Consider the following 13,988-nt stretch of genomic DNA (forward strand, 5'->3'; position numbering starts at 1 on the left):
GTATCTTGGTGCTTCGGTTTAACATCTGGATACAAATAACTACTTCATGCTGTCTTGGGAATTATGGGAACAGCGTCTTTTTCCAGAATTATATGTTGCCTGAAGCTAAACCTGGCAGGCTTCTGTTCAGTTACCTCTGCTGCCTAAGAAGACATTTGGACCTTGTTGCTGAGGAGAGAGGGACTTACTGACTAGGGATTTGGTGGGGCATCTCTCGTGCTGCCCACTGAAGTTGGATCATGTGTGGCTACGAATGCAAGGTGCATGTGGCAAAGTAAAAGCGAGCCATTCCTGTCTCACCGTTTTGGCTGGGAGATGGTGTTCCCGTTCCCACTCTCCTGACTGCTTCTATTTTTATTTTGTACGCCAATGACTGCCTGGGGAGTGGGAATCTGTATGCAGAGTTAGGCCAACTAATGTTCTCTTTCCATCAGGTGTTTTGTTGGTTTTCAGCTGGTTTGCCTTTTGTAAGTTTTTCCTGAGTTTACATAAGCATTTCCATGCATCATATAAAGATGACAGTGGGACACCTGCAGCTTCTGCTACGAGCTCTGCAGTTTGAAATGATTGTGTAGTCCAATAAGCAGCAGGTATATCAGCCTCTAAATACAGAGTGACACAGAGTGGCCCTTTCATACGTGTGAGAGAGGCCGGCTCATAGCGTGGGCTTTTAGAGAGGAGAAGGGCTAACGCTTCCCCATGTAACTTAGTTTGCATGGTAATTTCACATAGGAAACTTCTGTAAATGATTAAGAAAATATACCATAGACTTGCAAGTCTACCACAGATTTTAAAGTAGTAAGTTAATATAATGCTTCTGAAAGTTGTTAAGAGAATTCTGGATAATTAAATCAGTAATTTGCATGAAAATCAAACCCTTCCATCAGGACAACCTGCAGGAACTGCCTTTTGTTTTCAAGAGGTCTGTCAATCTTATCTTATGTACCATTCGTTCTGTCCAGCAATTATTCACGCACTTTAGTGTTGCGTTTAATAGGAATATTTTACTAAATCAAGACCAAAATAACAGTGACTGCTGTTGCTAACCCAGCACTTAAAAATCTATTGTTGTCTGAGGGCACAACATTGTACTTTATCTTTTATTGTTCTCTGAGGGGAACAAGGCATGGATTACCTGGCACTCCGTCTAGACCTGGGGAGCCTATATCACCAGGATATCCTGAGATATTTGAAATCCCAGGAGGCCCTGGAAATCCTTCCTGCCCAGGAATGCCAAAAGGTCCTGGAACTCCTGAAAGGAAGAGAAGAAATAATCAGTACTGCAAGGAAAATGCACAATTGCAATTATAAGGACTCATCTTAGGCTAAGTATAGAGAGTAGGATTTTCATAATGGAAAACACCTGCAGTTCCCACTGATTTTTGTTTTGTGGTCGGTTTGGTTTTTTTCAGATGATGTTGTGGAGGTTTTTCTTAAAAGAATCAAATACTAGTTCTGTGCCAAAGCTCTCTGGAGAGCTAATTCCATCTCACTGTGTGGAATGCTAATAATCTTGTGTCTGCCAGGTAAAATATTATTTCAAGATAGGAATTACTCAAAATATCCTAGGTATACTGAAGCAGACAAGAAAGCAGCTTGGTTCTTCTGTGTCCTCCGGAGTCAGGGATCACAGACACTTAAGGTTTTTGTGAGTCAGTTAAAATCAAAAGTTTGAATCCAAGAAGTTCTCTACAGATGAAAAGTGTTCAATGCCCAAAAATCTGGCCCACGAATGACTGATTATTTTTTTCAGTAGATTCAAATTGTCAGGAAGCCACAAACCCCCTTTTGTTTATTAATTTAAAAAAAATTAATAATATTTAATTCTGACAAACAAACATGAATAAGTGAAATAGCCATTTCTTCCAGGGCTTGCTAATAAATCTCTGAACGGCACAGCATGTTAGTAACAGCAAAGCATAACACAAAAGAATAGGAATGAGCCATTGAATCAAGCAGGCAAAGGCAGTAAGGTTTTATATCTATGCCAGTCCTTAATCCTTTCAGAGCCAAAACGTTGGGAAGCTTTTTTTAAAAGCCCTGTAATTAGTTGATTCATCCATAACATCAGTCTGGTGGCTCCCTGGTGGAAGACGAACTGGTGGTGAACCATAATGAGATAAGCAGAGCCTGCTACAGCAAGGTGGGTTTGAGCCAGAAGGCTGGATGCTTACATGGCACGAGGGATAAAGGTTCCCTGTGCATGGGAATACAGCCCAGGAGGAATCAGTGGGACAATCACACATTGATGGACAGTGAGGCTGTCAGAAGAAACGTAAACACTGATAGATTTGCAACAACAAGAAAGAAAGAAAAGCCATAGCATTTGTGTTAAGTGGAGCCTCATTAAAAATATTTTGGGAGCTGATGGCTGAGAGCAGCCTCTGGCATTTGCAGCGTGCTGAGCTCAGTGGGTGCTACAAGATGCTGCTACCATGGGGGAGGACCCAGGCTGTCCCGGAGGGACTGTTTCTGTGCAGATGCTGGCTGAGCTGCAGCACTAATTCCAAACAGTGACCTTCCCCACATCGGGAGCTTGCTGATACAGCTGTCTGCACTACGCTGCATTTTGTGACATCTGTAACGCCCACAGCTGAAACAAATAGTAAGTAGATCCCATTCTCCGGAATACGAACCTGGAACACCTCTGTCTCCTTTCTGGCCCGGTGGTCCTCGGCTGCCTTCCACTCTGCTCGGCTCTCCCGCTTCCCCTTTGTCACCCACTGCACCTGGGAAGCCTGCAGAGCCGTAGCCATCTGGGCCTGTTGTGGAGTTGTTCAAAATTAAGATGAAAGGTGAAATGTTTATGCATGTAACACCATATCAGCATGCTAACGTACATGTGTAGAACATGTGGATATACTAAATCATAGAATCACAGAATCATTTAGGTTGGAAAAGACCCTTGGGATCATCGAGTCCAACCATCAGCTCCACTCTACAAAGTTCTCCCCTACACCATATCCCCTAACACCACATCTAAATGACTCTTAAACACATTCAGGGATGGTGACTCCACCACCTCCCTGGGCAGCTTATTCCAGTGTCTGACCACTCTTTCTGTGAAGAATTTTTTCCTAATGTCCAGCCTAAACCTACTGTGTTGCAGCTTGAACCCATTCCCTCTTGTTCTATCACTAATTACCTGTGAGAAGAGACCAGCACCAACCTCTCTACAATGTCCTTTCAAGTAGTTGTAGAGAGTGATGAGGTCTCCCCTCAGCCTCCTCTTCCTCAAACTAAACAGTCCCAGCTCCTTCAATTGCTCCTCATAAGATTTATTCTGCAGGCCCTTCACCAGCTTCGTTGCCCTCCTCTGCACTCGCTCCAGCACCTCGATATCTCTCTCATATTGAGGTGCCCAGAACTGGACACAATACTCAAGGTGTGGCCTCACCAGTGCTGAGTACAGGGGGACAATCACCTCCCTACTTGTGCTGGTCACACTATTTCTAATACAAGCCAGGATGGCATTGGCTTTCTTGGCCACCTGGGCACACTGCTGGCTCATGTTCAGCCGCTTGTCAATTAGAAACCCCAGGTCCTTTTCTGCCAGGCAGCTCTCCAGCCACACTTCCCCAAGCCTGTAGTGATGCATGGGGTTGTTGTGGCCCAAGTGCAGGACCCGACACCTGGCCTTGTTGAAGCACATTCCATTAGCATTGGCCCATCGGTCCAATCTACCCAAGTCTCTCTGTAGAGCCTCCCTATCCTCATGCAGATCAACACTCCCACTTAGCTTCGTGTCATCTGCGAACTTGCTGATGATACACTCTATGTCCTTATCAAGGTCATCAATAAAGATGTTAAACAGAAATGGTCCCAACACTGAGCCCTGAGGGACACCACTTGTGACCGGCCGCCAGCTGGATTTAACTCCATTGACCACCACTCTTTGGGACCACCCATCCAGCCAGTGCTTGATCCAGCAGATCGTATGCTCATCCAGGCCATGAGCCGCCAGTTCTTCCATGAGAATTCTATGGGGGACAGTGTCAAATGCTTTTCGAAAGTCTAGGTAGACAATGTCCACAGCCTTTCCCTCATCCAATAATCGGGTCACCTTGTCATAGAAGGAGATCAGGTTTGTCAGGCAGGACCTGCCTTTCATAAACCCATGCTGTTAAATACAGGAGTCTGTAATGGCCCATTGAAAACAATGGCTCATAATGGGAAAAAAAGGCCTTGAGGCTTTAACTTTATAAGAGGAGAGAAATTATAATTTGAAGTGGTGTTCTAATCCATCTGTGTGGCAGCACATAGTGTATGAAGTCGTTTGCCAGAGCCCACAATAATGAAGCGAATTCCACCTTGGGCTTTGGATGACACGGTTAAGGAAGTCACATTGCGAAGATCTCACTGACCAAACTCGTAGCCAACACAACATTGTGCCTATGAGCAGGCAGAATACGAGTCTCACTTACCTGGTGATCCTGGTAAGCCCTTAGTGCCCGGTAAACCATGCAGTCCACTGATTCCTCTTAAGCCAGGCAAGCCTGTTTTAAAATTACATTCATGATTATCATAATAGTTTCTATGAGTTTGTATATATTCCTAGGCAAAAAATTAAAATGCTTGAATAAATACTATTCTTTGTCAAAATCTGGTGTATTATATGCAAATTAATTCATTACAATAAGCTTATTATGAAATAGACCACACCATGGTTCTGTGATTGGCAAATTTTGTTATTATCCAATAAACTCACCATGAGATATTTTGTTTAATATCTCTGATCCATCTGGTAGCACGCCATTAGTTCCAGTCTTGCTGCCACAATTTTGTTAATAACCATTTAGTTTTCCAAAATCCTCAAACCAAGATGATTATGGCATAATTGTAGGCTCTAAATGTGATTATAATGAAGCTCTCTTCAGGAGAAATTCACGCCGTGTCATTTAAGAAAAACAACAAAACCCTAACAAAATGTCTAGTAGCTGCTGCTGTTATAGGTAGAATTTATCCCACCTATTTGTACCTGTCAAGTGTTAAGTATGATGTTAAAGCTAGACAGGTATCTCTAATTAACGGCCACAGCTCTGGAGGACGATTCAACCGTCACGAAAATAAGTGTCTAAATCTCTCTTCGCTGTCTATAAAGGCAGCCTTCATAACCATATTATCTTAGATTTGATGCAGATTCAGATAGATGCATCTTACTGAAAGCAGGGCAATTTCTGGCTGTACTGTGGAAAAAAACCTGCTCGCTTAACATAATAAGGAATTAGGTGGCAACCAATGAGATTCTGTTTCCTGTGATACAAACAAACACTTCATTTTACACTATTACCTGTATTTTGGTAGCAGAATTCTGTCTGAGCCATAAGTCATTTATCCTTAAGACCAGACCTTGGATCAGTTCGCAGTTTTTGATGATGATGTAGGACAGGTATACTATTTGCTATCTATTGCCACCATTATAATAGTCTAATACTGTATATCACTAATCTTGCTGCATTTTAAATATTTTTTTGCTTTTTCTTCCCGGCTGTCATGAAAAACAAAAACGTTTCCTGAAAACTGCTTTCCTGGTTGAGGGAGGTCACCAGCAGTTAAAGTGAGCTCAGCAGGCAGCAATCCTTCAGCAGCCATAAATCAGAAAGCGACCATGTGGGTCTTCGTTAATACACCTGGACTTTATGAGGAATAAATGTTTACTAGAAGGAACTCTTCCCACTCTGAACTGCAAAAAGCCCCCTTTCTTCTTCTTCTTCACACCAAAGGAACAATAGCAAGCACTTGCACTGAAATGACCGAATTGCTGAAAGCTGTATGAATACCTGCTTGTCCTGGTAAGCCAGGCCAGCCGGGAGTTCCCTTTTCACCTTGAAATCCGGGCGTCCCGGGGCTTCCTTGCTGCCCTGGGGGGCCGACCAGTCCTGGCAAACCTGCGCGACAGCGATGAATCATTGCTCATCGGTGGCTTTGAAAGCAATAGCCCAAAACATGAACTTGTGCTACCTTCATTCTCCCAGGTAGCAAAATGAAGGTTTTCCCCTCCTAACGTCATTGTATGACACTGCACCACTCATCCAAGTGGAAGAAAACTGAAGAGAGCAAAGGTAGGAGAGGCATAGTATAGCAGAGCAATTCATTACAAACTTCAGGTTTCTGACAACCTCAGAAATACAGTGGGCTCCTCCTATTAAAATGATAATTTTCCTTCTATTACCAGTTACAGTAAGTAATTTCATTTTTGCGCACCTCAGTTTTCCCTTCTGCCGCATCAGTTTTGCCTTTCCGACTGGAGAGCTGATCGGAAAAGGACTGTTTCCCAGAGAGGTATCTACCGAAACTGCTCCAGTCTTGGCTGGAGTCTCTAAGCCCTGTAATTCTATGAGAAATGTGGAGCAACTGCTCTGAAAGAGCATTTTCATGATCCTCCTGCAATAAGACATGTTCTTAAGCCCCGAGTTTATGATCCAGCCAGAGCCAAACCTGCCTTTGGTTCACAACTTACAGTTGGCCAACGAGCCTGGCTCAAAAGCTCCTGAGTAACTGGGTCCTGGGGGACACTGACTTCACTTGTGGCAGAAAAGAGCATTGAAAAGCCCACCTCCCTGCAGTACTGAGATGCCATTAGGATACCCGAGTATGCCAGCAAAATAACACTTTGACTGGACACATGATCATTGTAAAAAAGGTAAAACTGGTATGAAGCAGAGTTAGGCTTTTGAAATTTCTTCTTAATAAGTTCTGCCATGAGTAACATCCTTTTTACTGCTCTTTACCAACTTATAGAATGATCAAGGCATTAAAAAAACATAATGACTTTCTTTCGAAGGAGAAGAGATTTTTTTTTTGTTTGTTTCTCTTCTTAAACAGTTTTATTATTCAGAGCGTTAAAAAGAATATTTTACCTTCCTGTCCCACAGAGCCAGGGACACCCTGTGTGCCCTTGAGGCCCTCAATGCCAGGGATACCAGGATCGCCGCCTTCGCCTTTTTGTCCTGCGCCTCCTCTTGTGCCTGGAAAACCACAAAACCAGTATATTCTTTTAATAATCTCTATACGACCCTAAGCTAACAAGCGTAATGTGAAGTTGGCTACTGAATGGGTCCTGGTCTTGCCACATAAAGACATTCTTCTAGTCAGGGTGCTTGCATAATCTGGGAGAAAGAATAGTTGTCTACAGCATGCTGGCCAAACCATCATTAAATTTGTTTTTAGAAGTACTCCCCAAATTATGTGGAATATGACACTGATGTTCAAGTGTGCCACATGTGTAGGGAAATTTTAATACCTTACCTAACCAACCCAATCCAAAATCAACCTGACTCTGCTATCCCATCTTCCATAATCATGGCCTGATACTGCCCCTTTTCTCATCAATGGCAAAAAATTATATACAAATGTTTAGTCGAGTTGCATGTGACTGATGTTTACTGCTATAACTTTCAGTTGAAGAGGTAGACGTAGCACACATTCATTTCAATAAAGAAAAGATGAACCTCTTCAGGAGCTGTCATCAGAGCACGGGTTCAACAGCCATCAAAAGCCCATGGTAAGCTCCCCCTCCCTTCCTCTGTGGACTTCAGTACGTGAAAAGTAATATATCCAGAGCAGTTGTGAAATTAATACCTGTTAAGCCTGGCACACCGACTTCCCCTTTAAGGCCTGGCATTCCTGGTAAGTTTATAGTATCTCCCTGCTCACCTGTTTCAAGCAAAAATGAACACATGAGTGGTAAGGTTTTAATTTAAACAGTATTTCCAGTTGTTTCGAAGGAATCGCAAATTCTGAGTCAAAATTCAGTAGTTATTTTCTTTCTACAATAAAAGAGGAATAAGTTAAAGAAAGAAAACCAGAACATCTCTAGAACAGCCGCCCTCCCTGCCATGGATGGATTTATCCATGGACAGTACACATTGCATGAAATTACCAGTATTAACTTTGTCACAGCCTCCCACACCTACAATATCATTCCGTAAGACTGTACAAAGACTCTTTAAGACTGAACGCCCTTTAGGGCCTCTTCAGAACTTAATGTTGAGCGTTTGATGGGTAATGAATACAAAGCGTGCTCAGATAGAGAACAAACTCACCTATTTCACCATGTGAGCCAGGAGTACCAAAACGGCCCAAAATTCCTGGAATACCCTTTTCTCCCTATCATATGATTGAAAACAGGTATCAGTTAATGAGGATTTATTCAACCTTCCAAGCAGCACAGTTTGGAAATACTGAAAAAGGGCTATTAAATTTACCATTTTCAAGTTTCCCTAGTACTTTATAATTTGTAGAGTCATTTGGCTGAAATCGGTTGAGCCAAACCAGTACAAACCAAGGAACAAGTTCTGTTTGCAAAGACTTAAGTTTGAAATTGAGAACATCCTATTACATATATATGGTGGTGAGTCCTGCAATCCCCGGTTAGGAAAAAGTCCTATTGAAATTCAAGGGCAAAGCTACCTGAGAAAGGAACAGATTTTGTCTCTCTCAAATAAATGACGTCTGTGACTCTACTGTCAGGCCTTTTGTAAGAGTTTATTTCTTCCAGCGTAATTTATTTTTGAGGCAAAGTGAATCACAGTGAATTACCCTCTAGGAGCTGGGATTCTTACACTCTTTTACTGTTAGATGAGTGGCAGTGAATAATTTTTGGTAGTGGTACCATCAATCCTGCGAGAAAGGGAAGAATAAGCCCAGCGTTGAGAATAATTTTTAACAACAGCTACGGCAACAGGACCAGGGACCTAGAAGGAGCTGTCTGGGTCCTCATGGGCAAAAAGCTGGCTCCTGAAATTTGGGTGTCTCCCAGTGAGAAAAGAAAGGACTCTGCTTAATGAACACTGTAAGGATCAAGCAAAAATATTTGATCTGTTTATTCAATTTCCTTGCATTTTTATCTTTGCACTGTAGCTGTTCAGCACAATTTCAAGGGGTGAACGCCACTCCCTAGAGACGCTGAATGCCAGCACAAGGACACCCTCATGGGCATGAACTCACCCTGCCTCCTGTGCTGCCAGGGAAGCCTCTGATGCCAGGAGAGCCGGCTGGACCAGGATACCCTTTCAGACCTGTCAGCCCTTTCGCGCCGATGTCCCCTTTCACGCCGGCCACGTAGCTGGGATGCCCAGGGGACCCTGGAGTTCCTGTCTTTCCAGGGATGCCTGGCATTCCCTTGCTACCTGCAGGCGGGGAAGAAGAAAAATAAAGGAGACTTTATTATTAAAGCTGGGAAGACTGATTCGCAGTTGCTTGTGCATAAGAAGTTTTCCTGCTAGCAGCCTTCTCAAACCACGGCACCACGATATGCTAGTGTGTGCCAACAAGGCAGCAAAGGCAGCTTTCCTCGGGGGTGTCTCTGTGAGACGCTGCCAGAGACTTAGAGACTTTGCTGGGGGGGCTGCAGCGCAGTGGTATGATGAGTGGGGAATATTTAATATGGTAGCTGAGAAAAGACACCGCTCGATAGCCCTGAATGTGCTTTCTTTTGTTTTGCTGTGACCACTGACCTTTTAAGCCAAAGAATCCCTTCGTGCCCCTTTCTCCAACATCTCCTTTTTCACCTTTAACTTCCATCATCATGCTGGGCTTGATCTTTGGGGGTTCTCCTGGGGGGCCTTGATCCCCACGGTCACCTAAAAGGTAGAAAACCCAACCATGTTACAAAAAGCTAGTCAGCAGCACTGCGTTGGAAAAAGCGAACAGACGAGTGAATTAAGCAAAAAGGGATTAATAGATAATCTTGCACAAACTGTGGAAAATCCACTTGCTTAAAAAGTTACCTGTGTCAATACAACGTGTCAGCAGAACAGTCGAGGATAAGAAAACATGAAAACTGAGTTAAACTTTTCTACATATAATCCTGGGGACCTGTACCCAGACTCCTCTGTGATAGATAATTTGCCTCTCAGCAGATCAGTTAGGTATTATGTGTGTACAAAACCCAAAAATCACACTGGAGAAAGCACAGAAAAGTAGGTTAGTTCCAGTGAAAGGGAAGCTCTTGGTCAAAAAGCCCCAGGCGAAAGAAAGTATTTGTATTTGTTAACAGCCATTTTGTTCCTTTTCCTGATTTGAAGGTTACTGGTGACATCAGTAAATAACATCCTGAAGAAAGGACCCAAATAGACTGTATGACTCTCTTTAGTTCTGTGTGGGATGCAGAGGCAGGCCAGCCACCCAGACTTGTCTCCTATGATCTTATACTTCTTCACCAAGAAGTATATTTGCACTTTTCTTCACCCAGGCTGTTTTCACACCTGCCTTTTGCTCAGACCTCCCCTGAGTTACTGGGAGCACTGTTTTGCAACCTTTGAATTGCAGACCGGTTTTTCTTAAGTACCTATCTCAGGGTCCCTAGAAATAACATTTTGGCTTTGCGGTAAAGTGTCTATTTAAAGATAATTGTATGCAAAGAAAAGAGGACCGAGTTACAGTTTTAATTTCACTGATGATGATATCAACTGATACGTTTCTAACTTTTAACTACATAATTGCCTGTTTTTCTGAATATTTCAGTGCCTTTACAGCACAACTGGAGCAAAATCTGAATCTTTTCCCCCAAAGACCTTAACGCTTCCTGGGAAAAGGCTCTGTTGAGTTCCGCGCATGCCCACAGGTGCCACTGTCTGAGCTCGGTTAAATAATGAGATGTCTGTCTCCAACCTTAGACGTGTAAAGATTCACAAAGAAGTAACCTTTCCTTGAGTCTAAAATCCAGGCCTCTTGGCCAGAGGCCCATGTGTGAAATAGGTGGAGGAATGTCTGAGCTAAATTTAGCGTGTGAAAAATGTGTCTTCTTTGACTTTGTGTCCTTGTAAAATAGTTCTCCAGATGTGAAAAGCAAACACACGGATAGCGCCCATAAGCAAATACCTTTAAAGCCGCGTGCGCCCTGTGCGCCTTTGTCACCCTGAGCCCCCAACGAGCCAAATTCTCCTCTGACTCCCTTGATGCCTGGTCTTCCTTTTAGGCCAGTCATCCCTTTGAAACCATCAATGCCAGGTGAACCTCTTGAGCCTTTAAAGGAAGAAGGGGAAGAGAACTGTTAGCTCACTCAGATTTCTGCAAGCTAAGTAAATGTTAAGCAGCAACACAAGACTAAAACGGTATGAAAACTTCAGTGCAGCAGTACCCGGTTTTGGGTGCCTTGATGCCTAGAGCAATCCGCAGCTCTAGATCAGGCACCCAAGGTCTCTGAGAGGTAAACAAGAGCAGGGGTACACTGAACTGTCTTAACTGGTCAAGAAGAGATGTTGTGGAGATGAGCAAAACTTAGTATCTTCTTCTGAAAGATCAGTTCAAACCCTCACTAGATAAGCTAGTGAAATGTATCTAGTTCCACAGAGGGTTTTTATTCAGCCCATTCTTCTCCATATAGATCATGGGTCTAGGACTGGCTGGTCTTTTCTCACCAAAAATTCCCATGCTCCTCTTTTCTAAACATGAGGGTGCTGTTTTACATGGGTCATGCTAACAAATAGATCTTCATTCCTCTCAAGCGAGAGCTGATCAGTACTCCAGAGCTGTCCTAGGAAAAAAGTCCTATCTTTCCAACTGCATTTTTAGGCATGCACCCCCTCTTTGATGTTAACTTGGCCTCACATGGAGTTGAATCCTGTTGAAACTCCCTGTGTGATGTAGGCAACTTGCATTATACACAGCGTTTTTGTGGCGGGCAGGTGAGAATCTCACCTTCTCTATATGTAATATTGGTATCCTGGTAAAAGTCAACATCAAGGTCTTGTGTCTGGCATCGCTCAGTACACAACCGCCACCTTCAAAAAACTTTAAAGCAAAGGTTTGGGGAAACATCTCTTTAACTTCACTGAGAGCCAGTGGGACTGGGACAAAGGAAAGACTTTTGGAGAGAGAAAAGAGTAAATACTGCATATTTTTTAAAAGGAGAGATAAAACAGCCATTGTCCTTCTAAATAGGGCTGCATGTCACAAGCTAGATTTTTGCCAAGCACAACGCAGGGGAAAACAGACAGTGATTTTGGAATATATTAGGCCTGTGACCCTGATAACTCCTGTTTTAAACAGAGGTAGCCCAGCAGAGAAAGTGTCCTGTTCATCTCAGCACAGAACAGCTTTAAGCAACACTATTTTTTTCAAAGCAGCTGTCCAAAGCTCACCTTTATCTCCGGGAAAGCCATCCATTCCGCTTATGCCAGGGGGACCAATCACGCCAGGTATCCCTTGTAATCCCGGGTAACCTGTTTCACCTTTGTCACCAGACAGACCTTTCAGGCCCACGGGGCCAGGGAAACCTTGCTCACCATCTTCTCCCCTAGCACCAGGTGGACCTGCCGTGTGAACAGGAGAACAGGGAGGTTAAAAAGCGTTTAGACATAGATGATGATTTCATAAAAGGTAGCTCAAGAGGGAGAAAACTGCTACCCTACCAGCTTCATGTTGGGGGGGGGCGGAATTAGGATTTTTTTTTCAGCAAAGAACTGCAGAAATGATTATAAAGACAATGCAGCTCATCAATACAAACCAGTCCCGCTACCAGCTTGGTTCTGTACCCACTCCCAACAGGACCTTCCCCTCCTTTTTAATTTAAGAATTAAGATCTTTTTCCATAAGACTACTCCGATTTCATAGCTCTTTTCTCCCAGTCTGCCACCAGCAAGCTCTGATCTGGCATGGTAGGTGGCTACAGAAGGACCAGCGAGGATCATCACCACCGTTACTTCCCACCTGTGATACCAGCACAATTTGCAATCACAATGTCTGCACTATTACTGTCATTTCCCTGGCTTGGGATTAAAGCATGGCAAGTGCCCCAACCCTAAGCTTAACTTTCCGCTGTGGAAACCATACAGTTGCCATGCCACAGAGAACTGGCAGGAGGAGTGACACAGGACAGCAACACTTCCTCACCGAGAGGTCCTTGAGAGCCAGGCCCACCATCTGGCCCAGGATTTCCTGGAGGCCCTGGGAATCCACGTGTTCCTGGTGTTCCCGGCAATCCCATCAAACCAGGAAGACCTTGCGGCCCTGGATCTCCTTTGGGTCCTGGCAAACCTGGGTTACCATCCGCTCCTAAAATAGCATAATCGTGCATTAGAGAGCATAAATATCTAGAAAACTGATTATTACATATGACTTCTGTGTGTGCACTAGTCTTTCAGCACAGCATATGTTTTTCCTCTGAAAATTCAGTGAGCGTAGGAAAAACAAATTGAAAGCCTGCTCATTAGTTTTGAAATAATTGACATTACCTGTACTGATCTCAATATTTGCATCAGAAAGGTTGACTGGCACCAGGTGGATACAGATGGAGTGCCTTTAACCCCAGTAATTCTGTAATTCCTGATCTCTCTCTTTATCATATAAATCTTCGTAAGAATCAAATTAAGCAGCTGACTGAGCCACTGAAATAACGCTCTGTATCTTTTCTAAAATGTGATAGGCAGGCATGGGAACATTTAAGGCAGACGGTGTGTTCTGGTTTTGTGTTATTGTTCAGAAATTTTCAAGTGAGATCATTGGTATAAGATTCATACAAATTCCTAATAAAAAAAGGCCCTGATTCTACATGACTTAGTGCACTGGGTGAAAATTTACATCTTGATGATGTGAGAGCAAAAGGGGGTGTCAAGATTTAAAAGGTAATCCCTGCTTTGCATTCAGATTAGAGAAGCAGCAAGCGTACAAGACCTCAAAAGCACATGGCACTTAAAATCCAGGCCAAGTGGATCCGCTTCTCTTCATTCAGGTTTTACAGCAGTGTAGGTCCATTGGCTTGACTAGTTAAGTGTGCTTTATAACTGAGGTCATGTAAGGCGAGTTTTCTCAACAACAGAATACAGGCTTTAGTTCTCCGTTCTGAGAGGCTAGTAGTTTAAGCGGCATAGATGATACAAAGGAATCACTACCCGCTTCTTATAAAACTAAAAAACCATGACTCGTACAAAAATTCACATGCTTTTTTTTTGGAGCCATTCTGTCAGAACTGTAAAACAAATCAACCTAGTTGACAGACGGCCTAGTAATGCTTTTCATTTTCACTGTACTTATTTTTTGTTATT

The 13,988-nt window shown here is 43.3% G+C and overlaps 1 protein-coding gene across 3 annotated transcripts in view; it reads right to left on the reverse strand.

Moving 5' to 3' along the window:
- COL4A2 (collagen type IV alpha 2 chain) overlaps nucleotides 1-13,988 on the reverse strand; it is a 147,632-nt gene that overhangs the window by 8,711 nt on the left and 124,933 nt on the right. For all 3 annotated transcript variants that reach the window (XM_074561581.1, XM_074561563.1, XM_074561572.1), the window contains exons 30-41: nucleotides 12,838-12,999; nucleotides 12,087-12,257; nucleotides 10,825-10,968; nucleotides 9,459-9,584; nucleotides 8,950-9,131; nucleotides 8,046-8,109; nucleotides 7,582-7,656; nucleotides 6,861-6,968; nucleotides 5,781-5,888; nucleotides 4,425-4,496; nucleotides 2,637-2,762; nucleotides 1,136-1,252 (exon numbers count right to left, since the gene is read on the reverse strand). In XM_074561581.1, the coding sequence (XP_074417682.1) occupies nucleotides 1,136-1,252; nucleotides 2,637-2,762; nucleotides 4,425-4,496; nucleotides 5,781-5,888; nucleotides 6,861-6,968; nucleotides 7,582-7,656; nucleotides 8,046-8,109; nucleotides 8,950-9,131; nucleotides 9,459-9,584; nucleotides 10,825-10,968; nucleotides 12,087-12,257; nucleotides 12,838-12,999 (1,455 nt within the window). The remainder of the gene's footprint in view (nucleotides 1-1,135; nucleotides 1,253-2,636; nucleotides 2,763-4,424; nucleotides 4,497-5,780; nucleotides 5,889-6,860; nucleotides 6,969-7,581; nucleotides 7,657-8,045; nucleotides 8,110-8,949; nucleotides 9,132-9,458; nucleotides 9,585-10,824; nucleotides 10,969-12,086; nucleotides 12,258-12,837; nucleotides 13,000-13,988) is intronic.

Source organism: Larus michahellis, chromosome 1 (genome assembly GCF_964199755.1).
Source record: "Larus michahellis chromosome 1, bLarMic1.1, whole genome shotgun sequence".
Classification (NCBI taxonomy): Eukaryota; Metazoa; Chordata; class Aves; order Charadriiformes; family Laridae; genus Larus; species Larus michahellis.